General features: G+C 39.3%; 1 protein-coding gene, 1 long non-coding RNA gene and 2 pseudogenes across 6 annotated transcripts in view; 3 read left to right on the forward strand and 1 right to left on the reverse strand.

Moving 5' to 3' along the window:
* Positions 1-4,124, forward strand: part of LOC110060023 (uncharacterized) — a 47,651-nt gene extending 43,527 nt beyond the window's left edge. For all 5 annotated transcript variants that reach the window (XM_020766761.2, XM_020766762.2, XM_020766763.2 and 2 more), the window contains one exon: positions 2,280-4,124. In XM_020766761.2, the coding sequence (XP_020622420.1) occupies positions 2,280-2,390 (111 nt within the window). In that variant the 3' untranslated portion in view covers positions 2,391-4,124. The remainder of the gene's footprint in view (positions 1-2,279) is intronic.
* A 4,226-nt stretch (positions 4,125-8,350) lies between these two features.
* Positions 8,351-9,079, reverse strand: LOC149117211 (uncharacterized; annotated as a pseudogene).
* A 6,685-nt stretch (positions 9,080-15,764) lies between these two features.
* LOC149117212 (uncharacterized) lies at positions 15,765-17,510 on the forward strand. Its single transcript, XR_016205590.1, has 2 exons — positions 15,765-15,992; positions 16,484-17,510. It is a non-coding gene; the product is annotated as an uncharacterized LOC149117212 (long non-coding RNA).
* Positions 17,511-20,023: 2,513 nt separating this feature from the next.
* On the forward strand, positions 20,024-21,605 carry LOC149117213 (uncharacterized; annotated as a pseudogene).
* Positions 21,606-23,113: the final 1,508 nt, after the last annotated feature.

Raw genomic sequence — 23,113 nt, forward strand, 5'->3', positions numbered from 1 at the left:
ATTTTACTAGTGACATTTGATCTTTCGTATTCCTAATTGGCTAGCCTTTGAATCAGTGAATGATTTTAGCTTTCTTATTGGTACAATAAGTCTAACAGACCATATTCGTATTCTCGGTATTCGACTGGAACTAGATTATAACTGAGGCTAATGCGGGGAATCTTTTCAAATGCAAATAGCATTTATCCCTTTTTAGTGCAGAGTACACTATTGGGATGGTTATGGGAGCTGCCTGCCGCTAAGGCACTATGGCGCTATTGCACTATGGCCCTATTGCACTATGGCGCTAAGGGGTAAACTTTAATGTTTGTTTAATTAATTAATTTCAATTAATCAATTAGTCTAGAGGCAAGGAAATGGTGGGGATGGGGTAAGAAAGGTACATGTGTACTCTACGCAAAACACGTTTCATCGCCGTCAGTCAGGTATGAACATCGCAAAGCTATATATTTGTTTCAGGTAACCCCTTGCTCTCCTTGCGGTACCATTCTCTTTAGAACAAAACTAATTTGCTCTAAACGCATGCGTAGATTAGTTAGCGTTCGTGGCTTCTATATTAGGTGGAGGATACATTGCATACGGAATCACGCACAAATGTCGAGTGGTTTTCCTTATGGTAGAACTCAACATGTAAGACGCATGCGTTCTAGCATCGTTAGTGTTATACATTATCTTTCCACGCGGTATTTTAAATGTCATGTCATGTGACCAAGGACGGCAGTTATTTTTCAGGTAGCGCCAATTGTCCCTTTTTATTGCAAAAGTGAAACGTTACTGTCGCTGCGTAGCTTTTAGAATTACACACAGGTCGGTTCAACAAATATCATCTGCTGTTTTCAATCTACAATAGTGTGCTTCTCAGGGTTCAAATGTATTGCTTCTCCTTAGCGGCTTGTTTATTTCTTTCCTTAATCGTGTCTGTAAGAGAGCCCAGAAAGTTCCCAAGTTAGTGGCTTTAATACTCCGCAAATTGTAAGTTTGTAACAAAGGAAACCAGGAAAGTGCTCAAATATTGCTGCAGACTCCGTGGCACCTAATGAAAAGCGGATATTAATTTAATCAGTCTTTGACGAGACTCATTCATATCGGCCAAGTAGCGCTGTTTATTTTCAGTACTTTTCGTTGAAAAGCTTCTCAGCCATCAATATCGTTGTGTGTTAATTTTGAATTGTTTTTATTGTTAACAACAAAGGTGGCAACAGAAAAAAAAGTTTATTTCGTGACTATCTGATAATTAAATTAGTTCTTGTTCATCGGTAAAATTTTCATTTTTAGTAAAACAACATCGTTTCTGTTCCGTTTCTTCATCACTACATCAGATATTTAACGTTCTTTCATTTATCTCCAAAAAACAAGCACATCTTCCGTGTGTTGGAGAAAACAAGGGTTTCATATTACATGCCTTTGCGAGGAAAACAAAAGTATCAAGTTACAAAGTTGGCGTGAAGAGCTAAATTGCCACGTTTGTTGCTTCAACGTATTATTGAATTTAAAATGAACGAAAATCAACGTAAAATACCAGGAGTAATTAATTTGTACGTAATTTTTGGACCTTGAATGAAAATACGACCTTGAAACATATGCACTGCAAAGGGGAAAAGCCCTAGCAGACTACCAAGGTAGACACAAACCGGAAGTGAACCGAGCATGGGTGAGTACTTATGGGACTACCGTGCCAGAGCTATCAATTGCGCTCTGCTCTATCTGAGACTGTCTCACTAGTTAATGATATTCCACCGAATGGGCCTCCATTGCAAGCTAGTTCCAGTCCAATACCAAGAATACGAATATGGTCTATTTATGAGCCACTACGTATACAATTAAGCAAGACCTTGTTTATGTTTTCAACGACCATTCACATGCATGAGTGACCACAATTACGATATCGAGTAAATCGACTCACGCACAAATCAGTTATGCCCGTATATACCTGGGATTATAGACTAATCAACAATTAAACTTGCAAACTTTATAATTTATTACTCCATATAGCATGCACTTTTGCGGCTCACTGAAAGTGCGTGGAGTGTTTTTTTTGGCAGTAGCCGTGTGCATGAATTTTCGTTTGGTACAAACATGCTTGCAGATCTTTTTTTTTTTTTGCAAAATCCCCCACCCTCCTCCCTCCTCAAAAGTGAAATGGTCCACCCCTAATATCTGCTTTATTTATCACTCCTACTCCTGATGTAATTGATAGACGGACGGACGGACAGATGGATGAACGAATGAATGAAATGATATGTCAGTGTAAGGATTCTTTTCTTGTTTTTATTTCCCAGGAGTCTACGAAGCGTCCAGAAGAAAACGGGGAGATGGAACAGGCAGAGCATGCATACACCAGCGGGGAACACGAAGCACCTCAGCAAACAGAGAAAAGCCAAAGAGTATGATGTTATCCTTAAAATGTAAATAATAATGTAATAATGTCAAGTCTGACCGAATTGGACTCCACTCAGTCCTATTACCATTGCGAATGGTACTCCCTGAATAGTACTCGATAAATAATGAAAATGATTTAGAAACTGCTGTCATAGCGAAAGCAAAAAAAAATAAAGAAAGAAAGAAAGAAAGAAAGCAAATAAATAACACTTGATTCAGTCTTTAATTATATAGCAGTCAGTTAATCCAGCGATTGTCAGCACAGCTATTATCCTTTAATTTTTGAAAACTGTCCAATTTGGGAAAAAATAGGACAGTTTGTCTCAGCCAATGAAATTAAGCTATTAACCTTCCGAAGATCTCCGAAGATCACCCGAACGCTCCCGCAGATTTCCGAAGATCACCCAAACAATTCTAAATACTTCGAAGATTACCCGAACAATTCCGAAGATTTCCAAATATCACCCGAACATCTCCAAAGATTTCCAAAAATCACTTGAGTACTTCCGAAGATCGCCCGAACACTTCCGAAGATTTCCGATGATCCACCCGAACACTTCCCAGGATTTCCGAAGACTTGTGACAATCTCCGGCGATCTCCGAAGATCACCGGATATTTTCGAAGCTTTCCCAAGTTTCGGAAGATCAAGGGCCCAGTCTGTTTTTCTTCAGTTACTGTAGTTTTCCTTGCAAAGCCGTATTTAATACCTCGCGAGCTATATAATTAATAAGTAACAGGACTACATACTTGTCCAATTTGGAAATAATTAAAAAATTCCTCTGACAGCCAAATTGGACTTGGCCTGCGGCCTCGTCCAATTTTGGCTGTCCTCGGAATTTTTTTCATCCAATTATTTCCAAATTGGACAGCATGTAGTCCTATTACATATACTAACAACGTTTTTATAAATTCAGACATATATTTCAAGGGAACAAGAACGGATGACCCATAACTTATGGTTTGGTGGCCTGGGGCCAAGCATATAAATCACACCTTGAAAAGCTTCTCAAGCTCCAAAAGCGAGCTCTTCGCTTTATTTATTTTTCTGAGCGAAATCAACATACGATTCCTTTATTTATTGATGCCAGTGTTTTACCGTTAAAATTTTTGTATTATGAGCTTTTAGCTAACCTTATGTTTGAAATAAGACACTGATATGCTCCTGGAAACATTCAAGATCTCTTTCAAGACATTTCTGATATTCATTCTTACAATACTCGATCCTCTGTCTCAAATAATTTTTACACACAAAGTTCTAGACTCTCAATTCAAGTAAATTCATTTTCTAGAATCGGAACAAAAATTTGGAATGAAATGCCTATATATTTATGAAAGCTTCCAAAAAACAAATAGGTTTTGAAATTCTAGCTTCAGAAGACTATTATATTGATCTTACAGAAATCGTTCAAAAAGTAAAGCTGAATTTATTTTCCTCCTAGCATGTATTCATTAATACTCAATAATTTCGCTTTAGTGTATCTGTAGTCTCTCGTCGTAACTGTTGTTTATTATTATTTGTAATATCGTTAGTTTATTAGTTGTCTTTAGTCATCGCTGTCAATTCTAGTCTCTTTAGTTCTCTTGTTACCTTCCGTTGTATTTAGTTGTACCTAGTTGTATATTAATAACTCGTCCAAACATGACCCGCCTAGATTAGCTCAGCTATCCGCGGGCATGTTACAATTGTAATTTTAATTTGAGAACAAATAAAATGTATGTATGTATGTATGTAAAGGCCGAAAAATGAGCGTTTCTCCTTACTGTCGAACTTTCTAAAGCATCTAGAGTCAAAACTAGGGCATTTCGTGGTCAGTTTCGGACATTCTGTGCCAATAATTTCAAGCCACCTCTATCTACCTTTTTCGAGTTCACACCCCTCACACTGCAAAAGAGCAGTCCCCTTTGGGGTAGCTTTAAGAATCAAACGCAATTGTTCTACTGACGACTTTCTACAAAATAGATGTAAGGAATACAAAGGGTATTTGAAATCGCAAAATTATCCAGCGGAGCTTGTTGATAAACAGTTCGACAAAGCTCTTAGTATACCAAGAGACGAACTTTTGAGGAAAAAGGTCAAGCCAGAAAAGAAAGTTTTTCCATTGATGCTCGACTACAATCCAATTTTGCCTGATATCCAAAAAGTTATCAAAAAGCACTTTTATCTATTACAATCCTCACCAGAAAAAGAAATTTTTCCATCCAAGTCGATATTTCCCGCTTATCGTAGAACCAAAAATCTTAAGGAGATGTTGTCGCCATCAAAATTTCGGGTAACCTCTAGGTGAAATCAAAGAGAAAACGGAGGTTGTTCAAAATGCAACAAGAAGTGCGATCTATGTAAAAATTATTTAATTCAAGCTTCGAAATTTCAAGGTTCGGCAACTGGTCGTCAATATCCCATTCAACAAAGGCTGTCTTGTTCGTCACAAAATGTTATTTATTTAGCCACTTGTGCCAATGCAACCTGCAATATGTAGGCTCCACCTCGACTGAATTTAAAGTAAGATTTCGTAACCACAAGTCGAACATGCTGAAGAACAAAAGAACCTGTGAATTGGCCATCCATTTTAATAACTCTGAACATGAAATTTCTCAAATCAATTTCATCATCATTGAACAAATTAGGTCTTTTGAAAATTCCTTACATCTTGAACAATTATTACTCTCTAGGGAGGCCTATTGGACCGCGCAATTAAGTATTTACCCTTAATCCTCATGGTCTTAACAAACGGCGGGAATTTAGATCAAAACACCGTATTAATTAATACAATTGAGTAGTTGTGATTTGCCACTTTTCCAATATGACGCATTTTAATTTTAATTTTATTCTATTATCATTTTTTGTTATTTGTTTATTTCTGAGTTCAGGAGCTCTTTTCAAGGATTCTGCTATGTTTGTCGTCGGCTTTTCATTCGGGGGCTTTGGAAGGGAGATTATTACTGTAGTTTAATGGCCCTTTCCTGGGATCCTGTTATGATTTCTACCTAATTACATTCATTCAGAGACCTTCAATGGGGAGCTTGTAACTTCAGAGTAAACACTACTAATTAAGTTAGATTTTTTCTCTCTAGTGTTTGTCACTTATTTGTATTCACCTTATTTGTATTCACATGTCACCCATAGTTCTTTATTTGCCTTTGATTGTTTAATCTTTTTCACGTTGTAATTTAGACCTTTGTTGTATTACGTAATCTCAATCTTAATATTTCTGCTTTGTATATACGTCGGTGTTTCTGTAAATCGCAACCATTGTAAATAGCTTTTTAGTTTTTAATTTTTAACCTAAAGAAGGCCGAACGGCCGAAACGTCGTACATTAAACTCGCCCAGAACAGTCAAGAGTTGGTCTCTTCGCCACATCGTACACTAAACTATATATAGATAGATAGATAGACAGACAGACAGACAGACAGACAGACACAGACAGACAGACAAACAGATAGATAGATAGTTATTACAACTTTTGAATAAAAACGAGCTTTAAATAAGATTAAGGTGCTAGTGATTACGTAATTACAAGTGACAACTAATAAAAGAGCAGAAAGTGGTGCTAATTAACAAAGGACAAAAAACAAAATCAACAAAGCGAAAAAATATTGAATGAATCGAAAACAAACTACTATGAAGATAATCGGCAGAGTATGAGAGATAAAAACTAAAAACTAAAAAAACCAAACCGGCTAAAACAAATAAAATAACCGAAGAGGCAACGCGGCAAGCATTGGAAAAAGCAAAACCCTCCCCTACATATAACTGAAAACATCAACTGTAACAAAATCCCAAAACGAGGCCTTTGGAGCCTGAAAGGGCAAATTAGTAACAAAATCCCTGGAGGGGCCCTTCAATAATATTGATCATAATAAGATCCCTTGACAGGGCCTTTGAGTCCAATCAACACCTAAAAGGCTGACAAAATCCACGAAAAGGGCCTTTGAACGATCAATCAATAACGTACAATATAGGAGAGGAAATTAATTATAACAAATTCTATTTTTCGAATGAAATTCCTTTCTTTTATTTAAACCTGAGACAACCTGCATGCCTCTTGTAAGATTTGTTTGTCAAATAGAACCAATAAATTGTATCCATTTTAGCATTCTGCAAACAGAATATAAGTGGACATAAATAAATAAACAAATTAATTATTCAAAATTATTCCATTAAATTACTGTAGCTAACATAATAGCCACCTAATTTGTTATAAACTACAACTAGATTCTAATCTGGGACCTACAGAAATTTGATTACCTATGATATTTTGAACTTTAACACCCAACATTTAAGTCCATTGTATATGGGAGTAGACTCTTTTTCCTTTATGTTCTAACGATACTAATTTATGCACTGCGTCATTTACTCTGTGCAGATGATACTGCTTACAAAATTCCAACAGTTTAGCTGTTCTATATATTTAAATGATTCTGTGGTTATTTTACGAAAGGGCCTGTACGGTCGAATATTCTTTGATGGCCTATGTAATTTAGTAATGTACAAAGATGTTCCGATTTCACTTCCACTTTGCTGGCAATCAAATTGAAAATCGTCAGTGTAAAACGCAGACTGCGGACTGCAAACCGGGGTAAAATGCAGACTGAGAGTAAAACACAGACTGAGAGTAAAACGCAGGCAGCAGACTACAGACTTCATAAGTACATATCGTTTTATAGTAATAGTATCAGGCGCTGATCTTAAACATGATTATTCAGGCTAATTGCAGTGAAAGACATCAGTCCGGTCAGCTGCGTCGCGCTCCGGTTAGACTGAATATCACTTTACTTAGCCTGGATATCACTTAGCCTAAAAAAAAAAAATGCTCCAGTTAGCCTGTTTTCGGTTAGGACTCAATGGTCAGTCTGCATTTTAGTCTGTAGTTTGCGGTCCGCAGTCTGCGTTTTACACGGACCGAATCAAAAATCTAGTGTAAAATAAGCTTACTTACACTGTAAAACTGTAATCAACCCTAAAGCCTACCACTATCAACAATGAAAAATATCACATGGCTCACCTCTTAATCTTTTCAAGAAAGTACCTATTCTTGTGTCAACATTTCATGGCGTTCAACTTCGAATTTTTCTGTTGCGGATCTTGTTAGGGACCGGTCATTATTTATCGCCTGGTGGGGGGGGGGGGGGGGGGGGGCGGAGTATTTTGGGCTGAACACGGCGAAATTTAGCCGATCCCCCCTTTAAATGTTATATCACCGAAGTGATCCCCCCTCAACACTGTTGACAGCTGTCGTGATCTCCCCCCCCCCCCCCGATGCCATGTCTTCGCACCCATATTCAACTTTTGAGGTGTATATTCAGTGTTTTTTAACATTCCGGTAGAATTTCAATCTATGATGTACTTACAGTATAATGAGGCCCTTATCCGCAGTCTCAAAAGTGTCTCTTGATCCGTGTCTTTTTCTAGTCTGGATCTCATTATCTGTTGTCAGCTGACATGCAGCAATATAACAATCTCAAATGGTTGAACAGTGCAAAGTTACTTTTTTAATAGAGTGCAAATTTAATAAGAGTCCACCAAATACCTATCAGCAGGTCATATTCAGCAGTAATTCGGCCATCTGGAAGGGCAAAAATGAGCGAAATGAGACGACTATTCTGTTGATCTGTAGTGTTAGATCAGCCTTTGTTTTGTTTTTTGTTTTTTTCCACTTTTTCTTGTTTTCTTGTGTTCTTTTTGCTTTTTTGGCTTTTCATTCAGTGTGTGCTTGTACCGTGACTACAGCTATTTACTCATCTGGTACAAAAGTTAGATCTGGTATACGACCAGTTGACTGTTCATCGAGGTCAGCAATGACAAGATCTTGTTCGGTATTCTCGTCGTCATCTGACTCGTAATAATGATATTTTAACGGGAAGCTTTCTCACCCGTAGGTGATCTACAGAAAGGTCCCGATCCAAAATAACATTAAATTATTAAAAAATAAATACACAAATTAAAAAATATGTTAAAAATACAAAAGTAAATTATAGACTAATAGATTAAAAAAAAATACTTTTAAACTGACATATGGTGTCAGAGTTCTTCAAGTCACTGTCCAAGGCATTCCAGTCTTTAAAGGCATGATAACAAGTTCTCTGTTTACCCCAGTTCCGTTTTACTGTTGGAAGTCTAAGATGATCTTTGGAGCGAGTGTTATATCTATGGACATCGCTATTTCTAGATAATTCCAATTTGTGAGATGTAATTCATTCACACATTTATAAACATACAAGCAGCGATGGAAGTGTCTGCGTTGATTTAAATTTAACCAGCCAAGCTGACTGAGAGCATCGGTTGCAGAAGAATACAATGGTTTATTTAGAACAAGTTTTGCCGCCTTGTTTAGCAACACCTGCAGGTTGTTCATTAAAACAGCGTTATCCTTATCGCCCCATACCAGATCAGCATAATCAAGGATTGGAAGAACAAGGCTATTGTAATAAAGAAGGCGTGCATTATACGGCAACAAGTGCTTAATCCTACGCAAAAGACCTAGTCTCTGGTTCACTTTAGATGTCACATGTTCCACATGTTCGGTCCACGTAAAGTTAGAGGATAATACAACCCCTAGGTATTTAAAATTTCTAACACTATCGAGTTGATTATCAAGAACAGAAACCGAGAGACTCTTTAACTTGCGCAACTTGGAATCGCTACCAATAAGCATTGTTTTGGTCTTATCAACATTAAGAGTGAGTTTGTTATCATTTAACCAGATAGCAATAGAATACAAGTCGGCATTTAGGGCGATCTCTAGACTAGCTGGGTTTGAATCATAGCAATAAAGCACTGCGTCATCAGCATATAGGGCTACCTCCGAGTGCCTGATGACAGTGGGCAAATCGTTTATATATATAAGAAATAACAAAGGGCCCAGTATGCTGCCTTGAGGTACGCCATGCGTAACAGGTAACAAATCGGACAGTTCCGGACCGCAAGATGTACATTGCATTCGTCCATTAAGATATGACTCAAACCATTTAGCCGTGTCAGAAGTTACCCCAAAAGACGACAACTTTCGTAGCAAAATTGTGTGGTCGACCGTATCAAAGGCCTTGGACAGGTCCAAGAATACGGCTCCACACAGTTTACCCCTTTCCACATTTAATAGAATTTCATCGGCAAAACTAGAAACAGCGCTAACTGTTGAATGTTTAGGCCGAAAACCGAATTGCTTTTCGTTGAGTAAGTTATGTTGGTTAAGATATTGATAAAATTGATGATGCATAGCCCTCTCTAGGACTTTACTGAGAGTTGGTAAAATAGAAATAGGACGATAATTAGACGGGCTAGTACGATAACCGGCTTTGAAAAGTGCTGTGACTTTAGCGCATTTCCAGATGTTAGGAAACTCGTTGGTTGCAATTGACAAATTTAACAATTTCGTAATTGATGGAGTTATAGTTCGAGAAGCACATTTCAGTAAATGGGCACTTATTCTGTCTAACCCGATGGCCTTGTTGCGCTTAAGGGCACTAATCTGTTACAGAACAAAGGAATGGCTTACGGGTCTTAACTCAAAAAAATCAAAAAAATCCGTGGCTGGTTCAGTAACATTGAGTTTCACAGGATTTACATAATTGAGAGATTGAGAGAGTTTTTCTGCCAACAATCTTCCAACAGAAGCAAAGTAATCGTTCAGAGCTGTAGCGATGGATTTGGGGTCAGTATATTGTACTCCACTTGAAATTATACACTGCGGGATGGATGAGCTAACGTTGCGTGAGGAAGCTTCATTCACTGCTTTCCAAACCAAGCTGGAATCACCTTTACCTTCTTCAATTAGGTTGCAATAGTAATTTGACTTCGAGGACTTAATTTCACGGTTCACAAAATTTCGCAACTTTCTATACATTCCCCAATGGTATGTAGAATTTGATTTCTGTGCTTTCCGAAGATGATAATTGCGATCGCGCATCGCTTCAGCGATTTTATTATTCATCCAAGGAGCTGTCGTGCCCTTTACTCGGCGCTTTTTAAGCGGTGCGCGAGAATCCACAACTTCGGTAAATAATTTGTTCCAAGTCAAGACTGCGTCGTTGACATTGTTCTTATCGTCAACAATGTGCCACGGAACATTATTTAAGTCCTGGATGAAGGAATTTTCATCAAATCCCCTGTATGACCGATATTCTATTGTCCTTGGTGTGGCCTTTGGAACACCAGCTTTCACTATACAATAAATTAGTGAATGATCACTTATTGATAGGGGCACAACGCCGCTATCAACAACTCGTCATCAGACTCCGCCTCTGATTCTTCACTCTCTTCTTCACTGCTGGACAACTCATTTCCACTGCCTGTACTTTTTTGTCTGAAGTAATGACAGCGAATTGCCTTTATCTTGTCCAGCTTTAGACCAACAGTGGTCAGGCCATGTTCTTTAAGGTAAAGGTCAAGCTGTCTCACCTTCAGCTTCTCAACTTTTCCATTCTCAATGAGTGTGCCCCACTTGTAATCCTTGTATGTTAACTCGTCTTCTAATCTTCTTTTTCCGTTAGCCTCCCTTGTTCTAATATCCTTCCTGATGTTTATATCATTTAGATGACTAAGGTATTCAATGACATGCTTTTCCTCGACATTGTATTATTGACAGGAAGCGAAAGGGGCTCTTTCATGAAGACCACACCCCGAAGACGTTTGCAAGCGACGAGCTTAAATATTTTCAAGAAGCTCAAGAACGAGTGAAGGTGCTGTACGAAGAACTCCAGAAAGCCTCCAATATGCTGACGACTACTCATATAAACCTGAAGAGGAAGTTTCCCTCTCGTTTCGGAAGAGATAAGCAATCGCGAAGAAAAAAAGAAAACAAAAGAAAGGTAAAAAAACAAAGGAGAAGAGATTACAGCAGAGGGCATATATGCTTCTAGAAAAACTTACCTCAAGAGAGGTAACTGAAGAGGTCTTTGATTCGCTCAAAAACAACAAGAATTTTACAAGCGTCACAGCAATTAATGCAGAGTTCACCGGGAAATTAGTTAGGCGTCTCCATCTGGACCCACTCTTATGGCTCCTGGAAAAAGGCGTTTTTGACAAAGACTTAGCCCATAATATGGAGATGGTATAGACCAGTCTCAAGGAAAGTGGTAAAGGGTTAAGCTCGGGGGAAGATTCTCTCGATGAGACTGACGAAGAAGCAGTCCAAGAGTTGGATGAGGGGGCTGAGTCTGCCATGGAAGCGTAATGGGAACAGGATGGTGAAACAGTCACACACAAAAAACACATTTTATGATATATGTGCATTTTTTCTTGATGCTGTTGTTGTTTTTAATAATTCCGCGTTGTTCGGCCGCGTTCAATGAACTTTTCCATTAACTCTTTTCCACTGACTCTATTCGATTCTCTATAAAAGAATTTGAAACATGGAACTTTGATATTTGAAATATTAAAAATTAAACAGTTTCAATCTATTGTCACTGATACTACATGCACAACAATTGATTATTTTATTATATAATTAAATAGCATATTTTCGTAAAAAGGAGGCGATCATTTGACATGGTTTTATATGTTAAATATTCATGGAGATCCCACCGCCACCAGAAATTCCATTTTTTTTATTCTGGTTCCCCCCTTTGTGCCTGTCAATTACGCCTGATCCCCCCTTCCGTTTCTCAGAAAATCATGTGATCCCCCAAAAAATCCTCCGCCCTCCCCCCCCCCCCCCTCCCCCCGCCCCCAGGCGATAAATAATGACCGGTCCCTTAGACTTTTCGTGAACACATTGCTTATGATCTGACATGTTTCTAACTGAGCATTAATTTTTCCGATACCTAATAAAGAGGAAAAATCACTTGAAACCTAAAAACTCTGATCAAAATGATTAAATCCGACGTGTTTTGCAGGGTTAACTGGCCACGAGCGGCGAATTAATGTCTTGTTCCCAGTGTTCCTCGGCCCTTCTTCGAGAGGGGAAAATCCGCTGAGTGCAGGCGCAGGGCTACTTGAAGGGCAACCCAACATGGGACGATTTGTGTAACGAACGTTCGAAGAGATCTAGATAGAAAAAAGTCGTGGGGGAGGGGGAAGGGGTGACCTCTTAAGTTACCCTGAAATCTTCCCATGAATTAAGGCTCAATTTTCGTTTTCATTATCACATCACCTAGACTGCGAGTAGTCTCTCTCTTCCTCGAAAATCCATGGGGGAGAACGCAAAACAGGTAAGCGCGAGCGTGACTCGTGACTGTGAGCGTGACGTGCGAGCAACGATGCCGCGAGCCGTTAGTAGCGCGGACATCGGAAGACGGCTGCTAGCGGCTCGCGGCATCGCCATTCGTCGCTCGCACGTCACGCTCACAGTCACGCTCGCGCGCTTATTTGTTTTGCGTTCTTTCCCACGATTTTCGGTATGGCATGCGTGGGGCCGCACACACGAGGAATGTGTTCAATACAGAAAAACCCTTTCTCTCTTCTTCTCACACGTTGATTTATTTAGTGCATACAATTCAGCCCAATAGCCCTTTAAGTTTAATGCTTAGCTTTCTTTATTTGCATTACAGTGTAATCCAACGAGAATGCCGTGCAAGTTGGACTATAAACAATTATTGGTTGAGGTTTTTGTGATATCCGGAAGAATCAAGGTCGAGGTAAGTGAAGCTGATAACACTAACCGAGACCTTGATTATTTTGGATATCACAAAAACCGAATCTAATAATTGTTTTATTATACATTGTTTTAAAGAAAATAACGACAAACGCATTATAGCACCGAACACAGTTTATTTTCGACAAGTCATGTTCTTACTTCGCTGTCCGTGAACTTGACAATCATGCATGGCGCGCGCAACCTACAGATTATTCACTAATCTGCTAGCAGATTAGTGAATAATCTGTAGGTTGCGCTGTTTCCCAGAATTAAGTGAAGTTTTTTTTTTTTTTTTAGCCAATGAGAAGGCAGATGGTGACTACAATGTATCATAATTTTAATTATTAACAACATCCAATTAAATAACTGAGGAGCTCCGCTTTTAGGCTTGGCTAAATCTATATATTATTTGTCATCGCATGTTTTTCTTCGGAGACGCCGTAGCTTTAGTTCGAGAAAGCTATACGTTTGTCTAGAGACATTCTTATATGTTTCTTCCATCTATCTGATCGAGCTTATGTCGCTCGATGTATAGGTTTATTCGGCATTTTGTTCGTTCAAGCACCACATGATTCAATGTAGCTGTTTACGCGCAAGTCTGTTGACTGTTTTGCGTGTTGTATATGCCATTGCTCGGCTTAGTTCCGGGCTTAGTTCAGGCAAGACCACGGTTTCGATCCTCCATGTGGATCTCATCAGTTAGGGTATTTCTAAAATACTCTGAACGAACGCGGCTACATGGTTACGTGGCTACGTGGCTACGCGGCTACGTGGCTAAGTGGCTACTTGGCTTCGTAACCACGTAGCCACGTAGCCACGTAGCCACGTAGCCACGTAGCCACGTAGCCACGTAGCCACGTAGCCACGTAGCCACGTAGCCACGTAGCCACGTAGCCACGTAGCCACGTAGCCACGTAGCTACGCAGCCACGCAGCCACATAGCCACGTAGCCACGTAGCCACGTAGCCACGTAGCCACGTAGCCGTGTAGCCGCGTAACAATGTAGTGTGTCTATTTCTCGTTCTAAAAACGTGAATAGAAGAAAGAATGTGCACAAACTGCGTAGCCGCGTATCCATGTTTTTAAGGGGTAAAAGCTTCGAGTGGCCGGGTATTCTGCAGTTACTCCGTCACAGGTTTTACCCGTTGGCACTGTACCGAATGGTACTACAGTAACTTGAAACTTGTTTTTTACGCAAGAGTGATTGCAATTCAAACTGACGGATCAATGACTGTTGCTCCCATCAGAATAGGCCCTTTTTTTGAATTATCAATTCAAAAACGAGATTAGTCAGTTCAATATTTAACACTTCCAAAAGAATTTATAATTGGCAGCCAGTTATAAAAAGGTCCTATAAACAAACAAGAAGGTGAGCTAACGGCACGTCCAGAAACTTCAACTTAAATGTTTGGCTAGTTTTCCCCTTTATTTTTTGTTTCCGAGTGTGTCTTCACCGGCATATTGTAAGGGGTTTGGGGTATGGAAACTCTTCAAATATTACTTAAGGCTTCTTGATGTCAAGTTAAAAATTGAAATTCATTAGAAATTAGACTTTAAGGAGACTCAGTGGCTCTTCTGCTTAACGATTCACTTTTGCCGTCGGGAAGGGTTATGTGACAAAGAAACTTCCCAAAAATTAAATCATTAATATGTCTGCAGCAATAATTAAAAGCTTAAATTAATTTTACACAGTCCCTTTGGTGTCTGGGTTCCAGTTTTAAGAGAGTGTCTCTGTGAGAGCGGTCCGGTCGATTTTGCTTGAGACACAGATTTAGCTCATTTCTTGTGTGTTGTAAGACATTTATGTACCTATACTAAAACCACAATCCGTTTGATCTGATCTCTTTATTTTTCAGTGTTTTACGGAAATTAAATTTCACTCGAGCGAAGGCCTGTCGTGACACTTTTTAAGACTTTAATTTGAGACAACTTTGGAGGACAATTTACGAAAAACTACGGGACTCAGCAAAGAACAAATACCACAGCCATGTATATTAACTCTATCTTATCCATCGAGGCTACTTTCATGAACATCACGTTTCAATCAAGCAAACAGGAAGACTTGAGTGACACCTTATCGGTTCGCTTAAGTCACACACGCGAAAACCGATCAAATTCAAGGTAAATTTTTGAAAAAGTGAGGCGTTCTTAACTTATCCAACTAACATAGCTAGGAAGTAGGTGCCATAGAAAAGGTAACTACAGAAAAAAAACTTTGCGGCCCGACCTTTACTAAAACTTTATAACTCCGTGAACTTACCTAATGTTCGGCAATCTCCAAGTTTGGCCGCCATTTTGAGGGACTTGTCAACATGAAGCTTAGCAGATATAAATTGAGCAGGTAGATCTAAAACCGTCAGAAATACATACGAAAGCATTCAAATGAACTTTATTTTCAATTCAAGCGGCAAAATTTGAAATTGTTCGTTAGACTTACCATTCCTACCTCTCCATGCGACCATTTCTTCCAACAATTCAAACACTACAACTAGTGTTCGAATTCCCCTCGTCGATTCCACCGTAAGAAATAACCTGTGCCACCTAAGCTTCGACTCGAATGTGAAGTACAAATCAAATAACATAACTGCTTCATCTTCGAGACAATATCACGCTGGTATTTTGATTTTCTGATCGACAAGGACACATGCCATTAGGGACAGCGCGTCTCCCAACCCCAAAATACTTTGGAAACGAAAGAATATCGAGGTCGAAATGTATTATGGACCAAAATATAACAAGACAGCGGGAACCTGGTCTCTAACATTAGTAGGCCTGGTTAATTTTATCATTTTTAGCGGGAACCCAGTAAATCCTGAATAAAATTTTTCACTTGAATTGCTCCAAGCATTGTTCAATATTTATGTATAGAATGATCCTTGCAAAGTTGAGCCGTCGACAGGGCAAACCCAGTGCTTACAACACTGAGATGAGGTGGTTTTCGAAAGCTTTTCGCCAGCCCAAAACTCGGCGAGAAATCGATCGACAAATTCAAAGCCATGATCTGGGACAATCCTACTGACGATATGCTACCAAGTTATGGTAAGTTTTTTTAAAAGAAAAATTAAGAAATGACTTCATGTGGAGTGATGTCGTGATGTGTAGGCTTATTTTTCCAGGTATATCCTGAACTAGTACTGGAACCGGCTAAAATATGCAATAAAGTTTATGTAATTTTGAAAATAAACAAAACGAAAATGCGTGCACGGGCCCGAAAAAGTAAAATGATGTAAAATAGAAAATGGGATATGCTTATTTTGTAGCTGAAAAAATGCGATTAGGGTTTTAGACATGGTGTCGAAGGGTGGAAAGGGGGTTGGGGGGGGGGGGTTGGGGGGATGCCATCTCCAATACAGTATCACAGTTTTGTTGAATTAGAAACCAGTGACGCTTAGAACTTTATAATCTTATATACATCTTTGTCCGCTAGCAGCCAACTCCAACTCCACTTTTTGAGGTCTATTACCCCACTCCCTTAGAAAATATTTAATAAAGCCTGATGAAAAGTATATCATGTTGTTACTAATTAACAGGATTGACTGCAGATGAGCTTGCCTGTCTTGCTGCATCGGGAATGCAAGGCTGGGTCTATACTGATCACGTCACATGGGTTTTAAAACAGCTTAATGACATGCAAAACGATACCATGCTACCATGCCCAATGTCGTTGTTAATATCTACAATGAGATGATGAGGAAAGCTAAGTTACTTAACCCTGGACCATTAAAAAGGCTGGTTTTCACTCTGAATGTGGGACAAAGGAATGGCAAAACTTTCATTGGCAACCCTCAAAATGGTGGTAATCATTGGGTACTGGTAGATGTTGAGCTGCGACCTTTCATGAAGATCATATACTGTAAGATGCTGGCTTGGCAACCTCCCCCAGACATCATTGATGTCGTCAATGATTTTGTACGGTACATTCCACAAGTTGGAACGCACAAAAAGAGTCATTTGGTGCTTGCCCACTCTCCCAGTGCGACTAATTGGCAGGGTCATGAATGTGACTGGCGATGCCGTAACTATTCCCTGCAGAGTTGCACTGATATATGTGGAGTTATTACTCTGGTGAACACAGCTGTGGTAGCCTTGCACAGCCCTCTTTTCTGATGGTTAACGGGTCCAGTGATCAAAGAATCGATCTTCTTGCAACACCTGACCCAATACTGGTTATATTTTGTGTCGCCCATGAGCAGAGACGAAGCCGTATTCTTGTCAGTGTGAAACAAATTTTTAGTTTGTTTATTGTGGAAGTGCCACAACTTCCACTGATGACCACTCCATCTTTCCCTCACCCCCATTAGTGGTCATTATATAGTTTTACACATTGTGCTGGCATTATTTTGAGCATCATAGCGAGGCAAAAGAATCTAGCATTACGTGGGAATAACAGTGACAAAAACTGGCCGATGTCTTTTGAGCATAATATATAGTGAGATTTTTTGATCATCAAGCATTTGCATAATGACAACAAATTTGAGCATTATGTGTAAAACCCTATTTCATGACCCATTTCCAGTACTATTCTGATATTTACAACACATGTTTGCAAACACAAAATCCTTTAACAACAGAAAGACAACAATGTTGGAAAGGAATACTCCTTCTAACATGAACCAAATGCACTACACTGACATGATGACACTGACATGTCACTACACTGACATGTGGTTAGTGTAGTACAAAGATAGAAGAGTGCTTTTAGAAACCTTTTGACCTAAGTTTTCATCTTTAAAATGGCCCTTGTGATATGATCAGTAGCAGGCTGTACATGTTTTCATGACGATTTGAACAGCTAGAGATAACTGTGCAACCTGACACTAGCCTTCTAGCAGGCTACTGCCATATTGGCTTATGATATTGGCTTATGTTATCCACAGGTCTTTAGCTTCCTCATTGTGAAGAACATCATCATAATTTACTTCGATCAAAATGAAAAAGATCACCAGGGATAATGAAAACCTGGATCTACAGGTCCCTTGGCAAAATTGTTTGTTTGATGCTGTGCTAAATAGAGAAGATGATGTCATTATTTAGAGCATTTAGTACAGGAAACATTTTCACACTAGAAAATATATGAAATCATTACAGGTCAGACTAGGGAAATTTTAAAAGCTGATTCTAACTGTTTCTGGACGACCCATATGGAACATGCGAGGTCTCTTTCAATTGAAATCATTTTGTTATTAGCAAAAAAAGGACAGAGCAGTCATTCAAGACCATTCCAGCAGCTTGTATTAATAATAATATTAGACCATGTTTTTGATGTTCTGTAAAATAGAACAGGGATCAGGGATAAGCATGTGAAATCATTATTGGCATGAGGTGAAACTAGTCTTGCGTTTCACACATTTAATTTCAGTGAGCTATCACAATACTGGGCATCGTGCTTTGCATAAATATTTGATCAATCAGCTCATTTCCGTAGGATTTTTATCAACTTGATCCCCACCACAGATATATGTATGTACATGTACATGTAAGTACTGAACGGCACAGTGCGAACTATATTGATTTTGCAACAAGTTTACTATTAATTTAATATTTTTTTGCCATACATGGCTCGAGTAACATTCTAAGGAAAATTGGACTCTGAGTACATGTCTGACATCTACTGTCATTTCAATATTGTCATACAGTTATTTCATATTGTTCTAGAGTTTTTACTGCTTTTAAGCAACAAATCTGAAACAAACATTACATGCAGAAACAAAAAAAACAGATAAATATTATTATATATTATATTATATATTTTCAGGCTTTCAATGTTGGTATGTGTGTGGAATTATAATGGGATTACGGTATGAAATTCTGTATTACTGCATTAAATACACGACAAGCCGTTATGATTATTGTTAATCAAATTAAAGAAACTACATATAATTTCTACATACACAACACAAGCTAAGGTTCGTTTACTAGTAACAAATAGGTCAATGAATTGCAAGATAATAAATACCGTGGTGCACAACCGATCTGATGAGCAAAAATTTCTGTGACTGAGACGTTCGAGGGATAATTTGTGTTTCCTTTCAGAAATATTTCGAGAAAACGTGGGCTGGTGGTCGCTAACTGCGTTTTAAAGCTGAAATCAACCAGGCGTTCAAGTGTTAGAGACCAGGCTCCCACTATCTGGTTATATTTTGGCCCACAATACATTTCGATCTCGATATTCTTTCGTTCCCGATGCATTTTGGGGTTGGGAGACGCGCTGTCCCTAATGGCATGTGACAAGGACGGTAATCAGGAAGTGATCGCCATGTTTACCTCATAAACGTGACCGCTGACCTGCCGCCGAGTTAAAAACAGTACGGCGCGGGGTGGGGTGGGTGGCGGGCTTATCGTTATAAGATATTCGAATACATGCTAAAAAAGCTTTAGGACTCTCAGTCTAAACAGTGAAGGCATGCTTCGTCGTACAGACAACTTTTATTTTATTCTGATAACTTTTATCCTCTAAATTAGAAGTGGTATTAATTAGTAGAGTTATCTAAATATTTTTAACCTGGGTACCCATATGAATTTTTGCTTGTCATCAGTGGTATAAGTATGTGGCATTTTGTGAAGATGATGGCTTTCAACCACTAAGTCGTGCAACAATGTACCGCGTCCTTCAAGTGAGGGAACCGTCTCAGGGTAAGTCTTTGCAAGGACTGGACAATGTATCCGCTGACGGTGCCGAAGGTTTCCAAAGAATCACCCAAATTGTTGAACAACTTGAGCAAGACTACGGAGTGAGCAAGGATTGGTGTTCACAGGTTAGGAACCGCGTAAAGAAGGCGAATTGCTACCTAAAAACTGAGTACCGCGTTCATTGTCGCGACGAAGACAGCCGTTATGCAGATCACTGCAGGAAGTTCGCTCTTAGTGATCCCGTTGATGAAGACTTCGAACACCAGTGCTTGCATGCATGAACATTTATCAAAGTGTGGCAGTTGCGAGGAACTGAAGACTGTTTTTCAATCCGTGGAGGGAAAAATCAATGAACTTTGCTCTTCGATGTACTCCAAAGAACAACATGATAATCTTCTGTATGACTTTGGAAAGTCCATGGACTTCATCAACGAATGGAAATGGCATATTCTCCGATGCGAAACCCAGAGATCGCAAAACAAAGCTTCATACAAAACCTGACAGAAGATTCAGTGTTTATAGTGATCGATTGGGCAATGAAGTTCTTACAGCGGCGACTTCGTGAAAAGCAGTGCGATTGGTATGCTAAGAGGGGAATGAACTGGCACGTTAACTGTGCTATCATGAGTGATGGAAAAGGGAATTTTTTCGTTTCCTTCTACAACCACCTATTCAACAGCTGTTCACAGGATTGTTTCTCTGTGCTGTGCATCTTGGAGAGTCTCTTAATCACCGTTCGCTCATCAAAGGTAAAGAAGGCTTGCCTCAAATCAGATGAAGTCGGCTGTTACCACAATAGCCAGCTTATTGTTGCAGCCCGTGATGTTGGAGAGCGTGTAGGTGTGTCACTTCAGAGATACGACTTTTCTGAGCCGCAGTCTGGAAAAGACGTATGCGACAGGATCCTATGCCCTTTGAAAGGTACCATAAGGAGATACTCTAACGAGGGCCATGACGTTCTCACTGCCAGTGATACGGAACGGCGCTCAAAGAAAGGCCAGTTCAAGGATGTACCGCAGCTGTATGCCGCGTAAATGAAACCAAGAAAGATTTAGATATCAAGAAACTCCAGCAATTCAGTGCCATGCACGACTTTTCATATCAACAAGACGGGCTCAGAGTGTGGAAAGCATTCCAAGTTAGCCCTGGCAAACTCATTCGGTGGGATGAAATTTACATTAAGCATCAAGGTGCCAGCGATCTCACAACAGAACAGGAGAATTTTGGCTTCACTCCGAGAGTAACGCATGCAATCGCGCATGACAGTGGTGATGCGGAAAGCAGCAGTGAATTGGGGTTAATGTTGGAATGCCCAGAACCAGCATGTGCTAGGAAATTCAAATCTGTCGAAGAAATGGAGCTGCACATATCTGTTGGACAACATACAGAGAGTGTGTAGGACAAACTCAAACGAGGCTGGGTTGAAAAATTCTCACCCCTTACCCTTTCAGAAGACGACAGTACCAATGTTATCGAGAGACAGGGTAGCGAACCTTTCCAGTCGAGTTTAAGTGAAGGATGGGCACTTCATAAGCCAAAAGGTGGCGCTGTTCGCTTCTCAGAGAAAGTAAGGCAGTATCTCACCTCCCCGTTTGAAATTGGTGAACAATGTGGAAGGAGAGAGGATCCGCGACAAAGTCTCGCAAGATATGAGGAAAGCGAAGGGGGAAAACGGGGAGCGCCTGTTTTCCCGGGAAGAGTGGCTAACCAAAGCCCAAATACACGGATTTTTCTCCCGTTTGTCCTCCTAGAGAAGGAGACGGGGAGGTCCGTCTCCAAGCACCGCGGTTGACGATAAATCTGACGAGGAATTAATTGACGAGAAAGAAGTGAGTCACATGGCCATCGTCGAATCAGTTGCAACAGAAATTGGCTAAATGCATCCGATTGTCTATGACTTTTATGATCTGTAAAACTACGTCAAGAAGGAAAAATTGAACTACTATACTGTTTCCATGCTTAAGGAAATCTGTACTTTCTTCGAGCTCCCATTTAAGTCTAGAGATTCCAAAGCTGTTCTAATGTCAAAAGTAAAAGAAATAACCCATGAATGCCAGTGCTCAGTGGAAGGATAATTACACCATCAAGCAGTGACGCAATGGCCCTTGTTGCTGTCTATAATGGAGATTGTAAGTTGGTTATGAAAATTACACTTTTTTCTGTTTTGCTTTGACTTTGTGACGCGGTTTTGTCACAATTTGAACAGACACGAGTCATTCTTACGTAATGTTTTAACGGAAAACCAAACAGCATCAGTTTATTTCCAAGTATTTATATATTCAGTCGTTCTTAGCCACCATTTTGCTAGAACAAAGTATATGTATATATTTACTTTGGTACACAAAAAAACAGTTTACTTGTAAAAACCTTCGTGTTTTTTTTTTTATATCTTTACATACTTATAAAAAATTGTAGAGGGTAACTGAAAATGAAAAGGAAAAGGTGTCCTGCATAGCAGTCTCTCAAATTTCCTTTTAGCCAACAGGGAGTCGTGCAGAGGCATGGGGCGGAAGCAACCAAAAAATTAGGAGCAGGGGGAGGAGCTTATTTAGCTGGCTTTTTGCATGTATTTGTATATTTACTTATAAAACTCTTTGTAGTTGTCGAATGAAAAAAATGTACAGGAAAATTGCAAATGAAAGGAATAGGGTTTAGTGATAAAAGGTCAGATCGAATCAAGGAATGAGCTGAAACTGACATAGTTCACTTGACAATTGTATGTCGGGCTTATAAGTGGAAAACGCTAAAAATTGTACATTGCTAGTTTTATTAACACCATACGTGAATGACATTGGTTACTGTTACGGAAAATCATATTTTAGAGTCAGCTTTGTATAAAGCAATAATTTTGCATACATTCTTAGGAACAGCAAAAATGATTTAGAACAAAGTAACATTCTAAGTATAGTGTTCATTCCGTACAATGGGGCATAAATAAAAGGTTCTGGAAGCAAAGACACCTTATTTTATACCAGTGATGACAAGCAAAAAAGTCATATGGGTACCCAGGTTAAAAATATTTAAATAACTCTATTAATTAATACCACTTCTAATTTAAAGGAGAAAGTTATGAGAATAAAATAAAAGTTGTCTGTACGACGAAGCATGCCTTCACTGTTTAGACTGAGAGTCCAAAAGCGTTTTTAGCATGTATTCGAATATCTTATGACGATAAACCCGCCACCCACCCCACCCCGCGCCGTACTGTTTTTAACTCGGCGACAGGTCAGCGGTCACGTTTATGAGGTAAACATGGCGATCACTTCCTGATTACCGTCCTTGTCGATCAGAAAATCAAAATACCAGCGTGATATTGTCTCGAAGATGAAGCAGTTATGTTATTTGATTCGTACTTCACATTCGAGTCGAAGCTTAGGTGGCACAGGTTATTTCTTACGGTGGAATCGACGAGGGGAATTCGAACACTAGTTGTAATGTTTGAATTGTTGGAAGAAATGGTCGCATAGAGATGTAGGAATGGTAAGTTTAGCGAACAATTTCAAATTTTGCCGCTTGAATTGAAAATAAAG

Source organism: Orbicella faveolata, unplaced genomic scaffold (genome assembly GCF_042242905.1).
Source record: "Orbicella faveolata isolate gen_17 unplaced genomic scaffold, um_ofav_v1 contig_12, whole genome shotgun sequence".
In the NCBI taxonomy this organism is placed as follows: Eukaryota; Metazoa; Cnidaria; class Anthozoa; order Scleractinia; family Merulinidae; genus Orbicella; species Orbicella faveolata.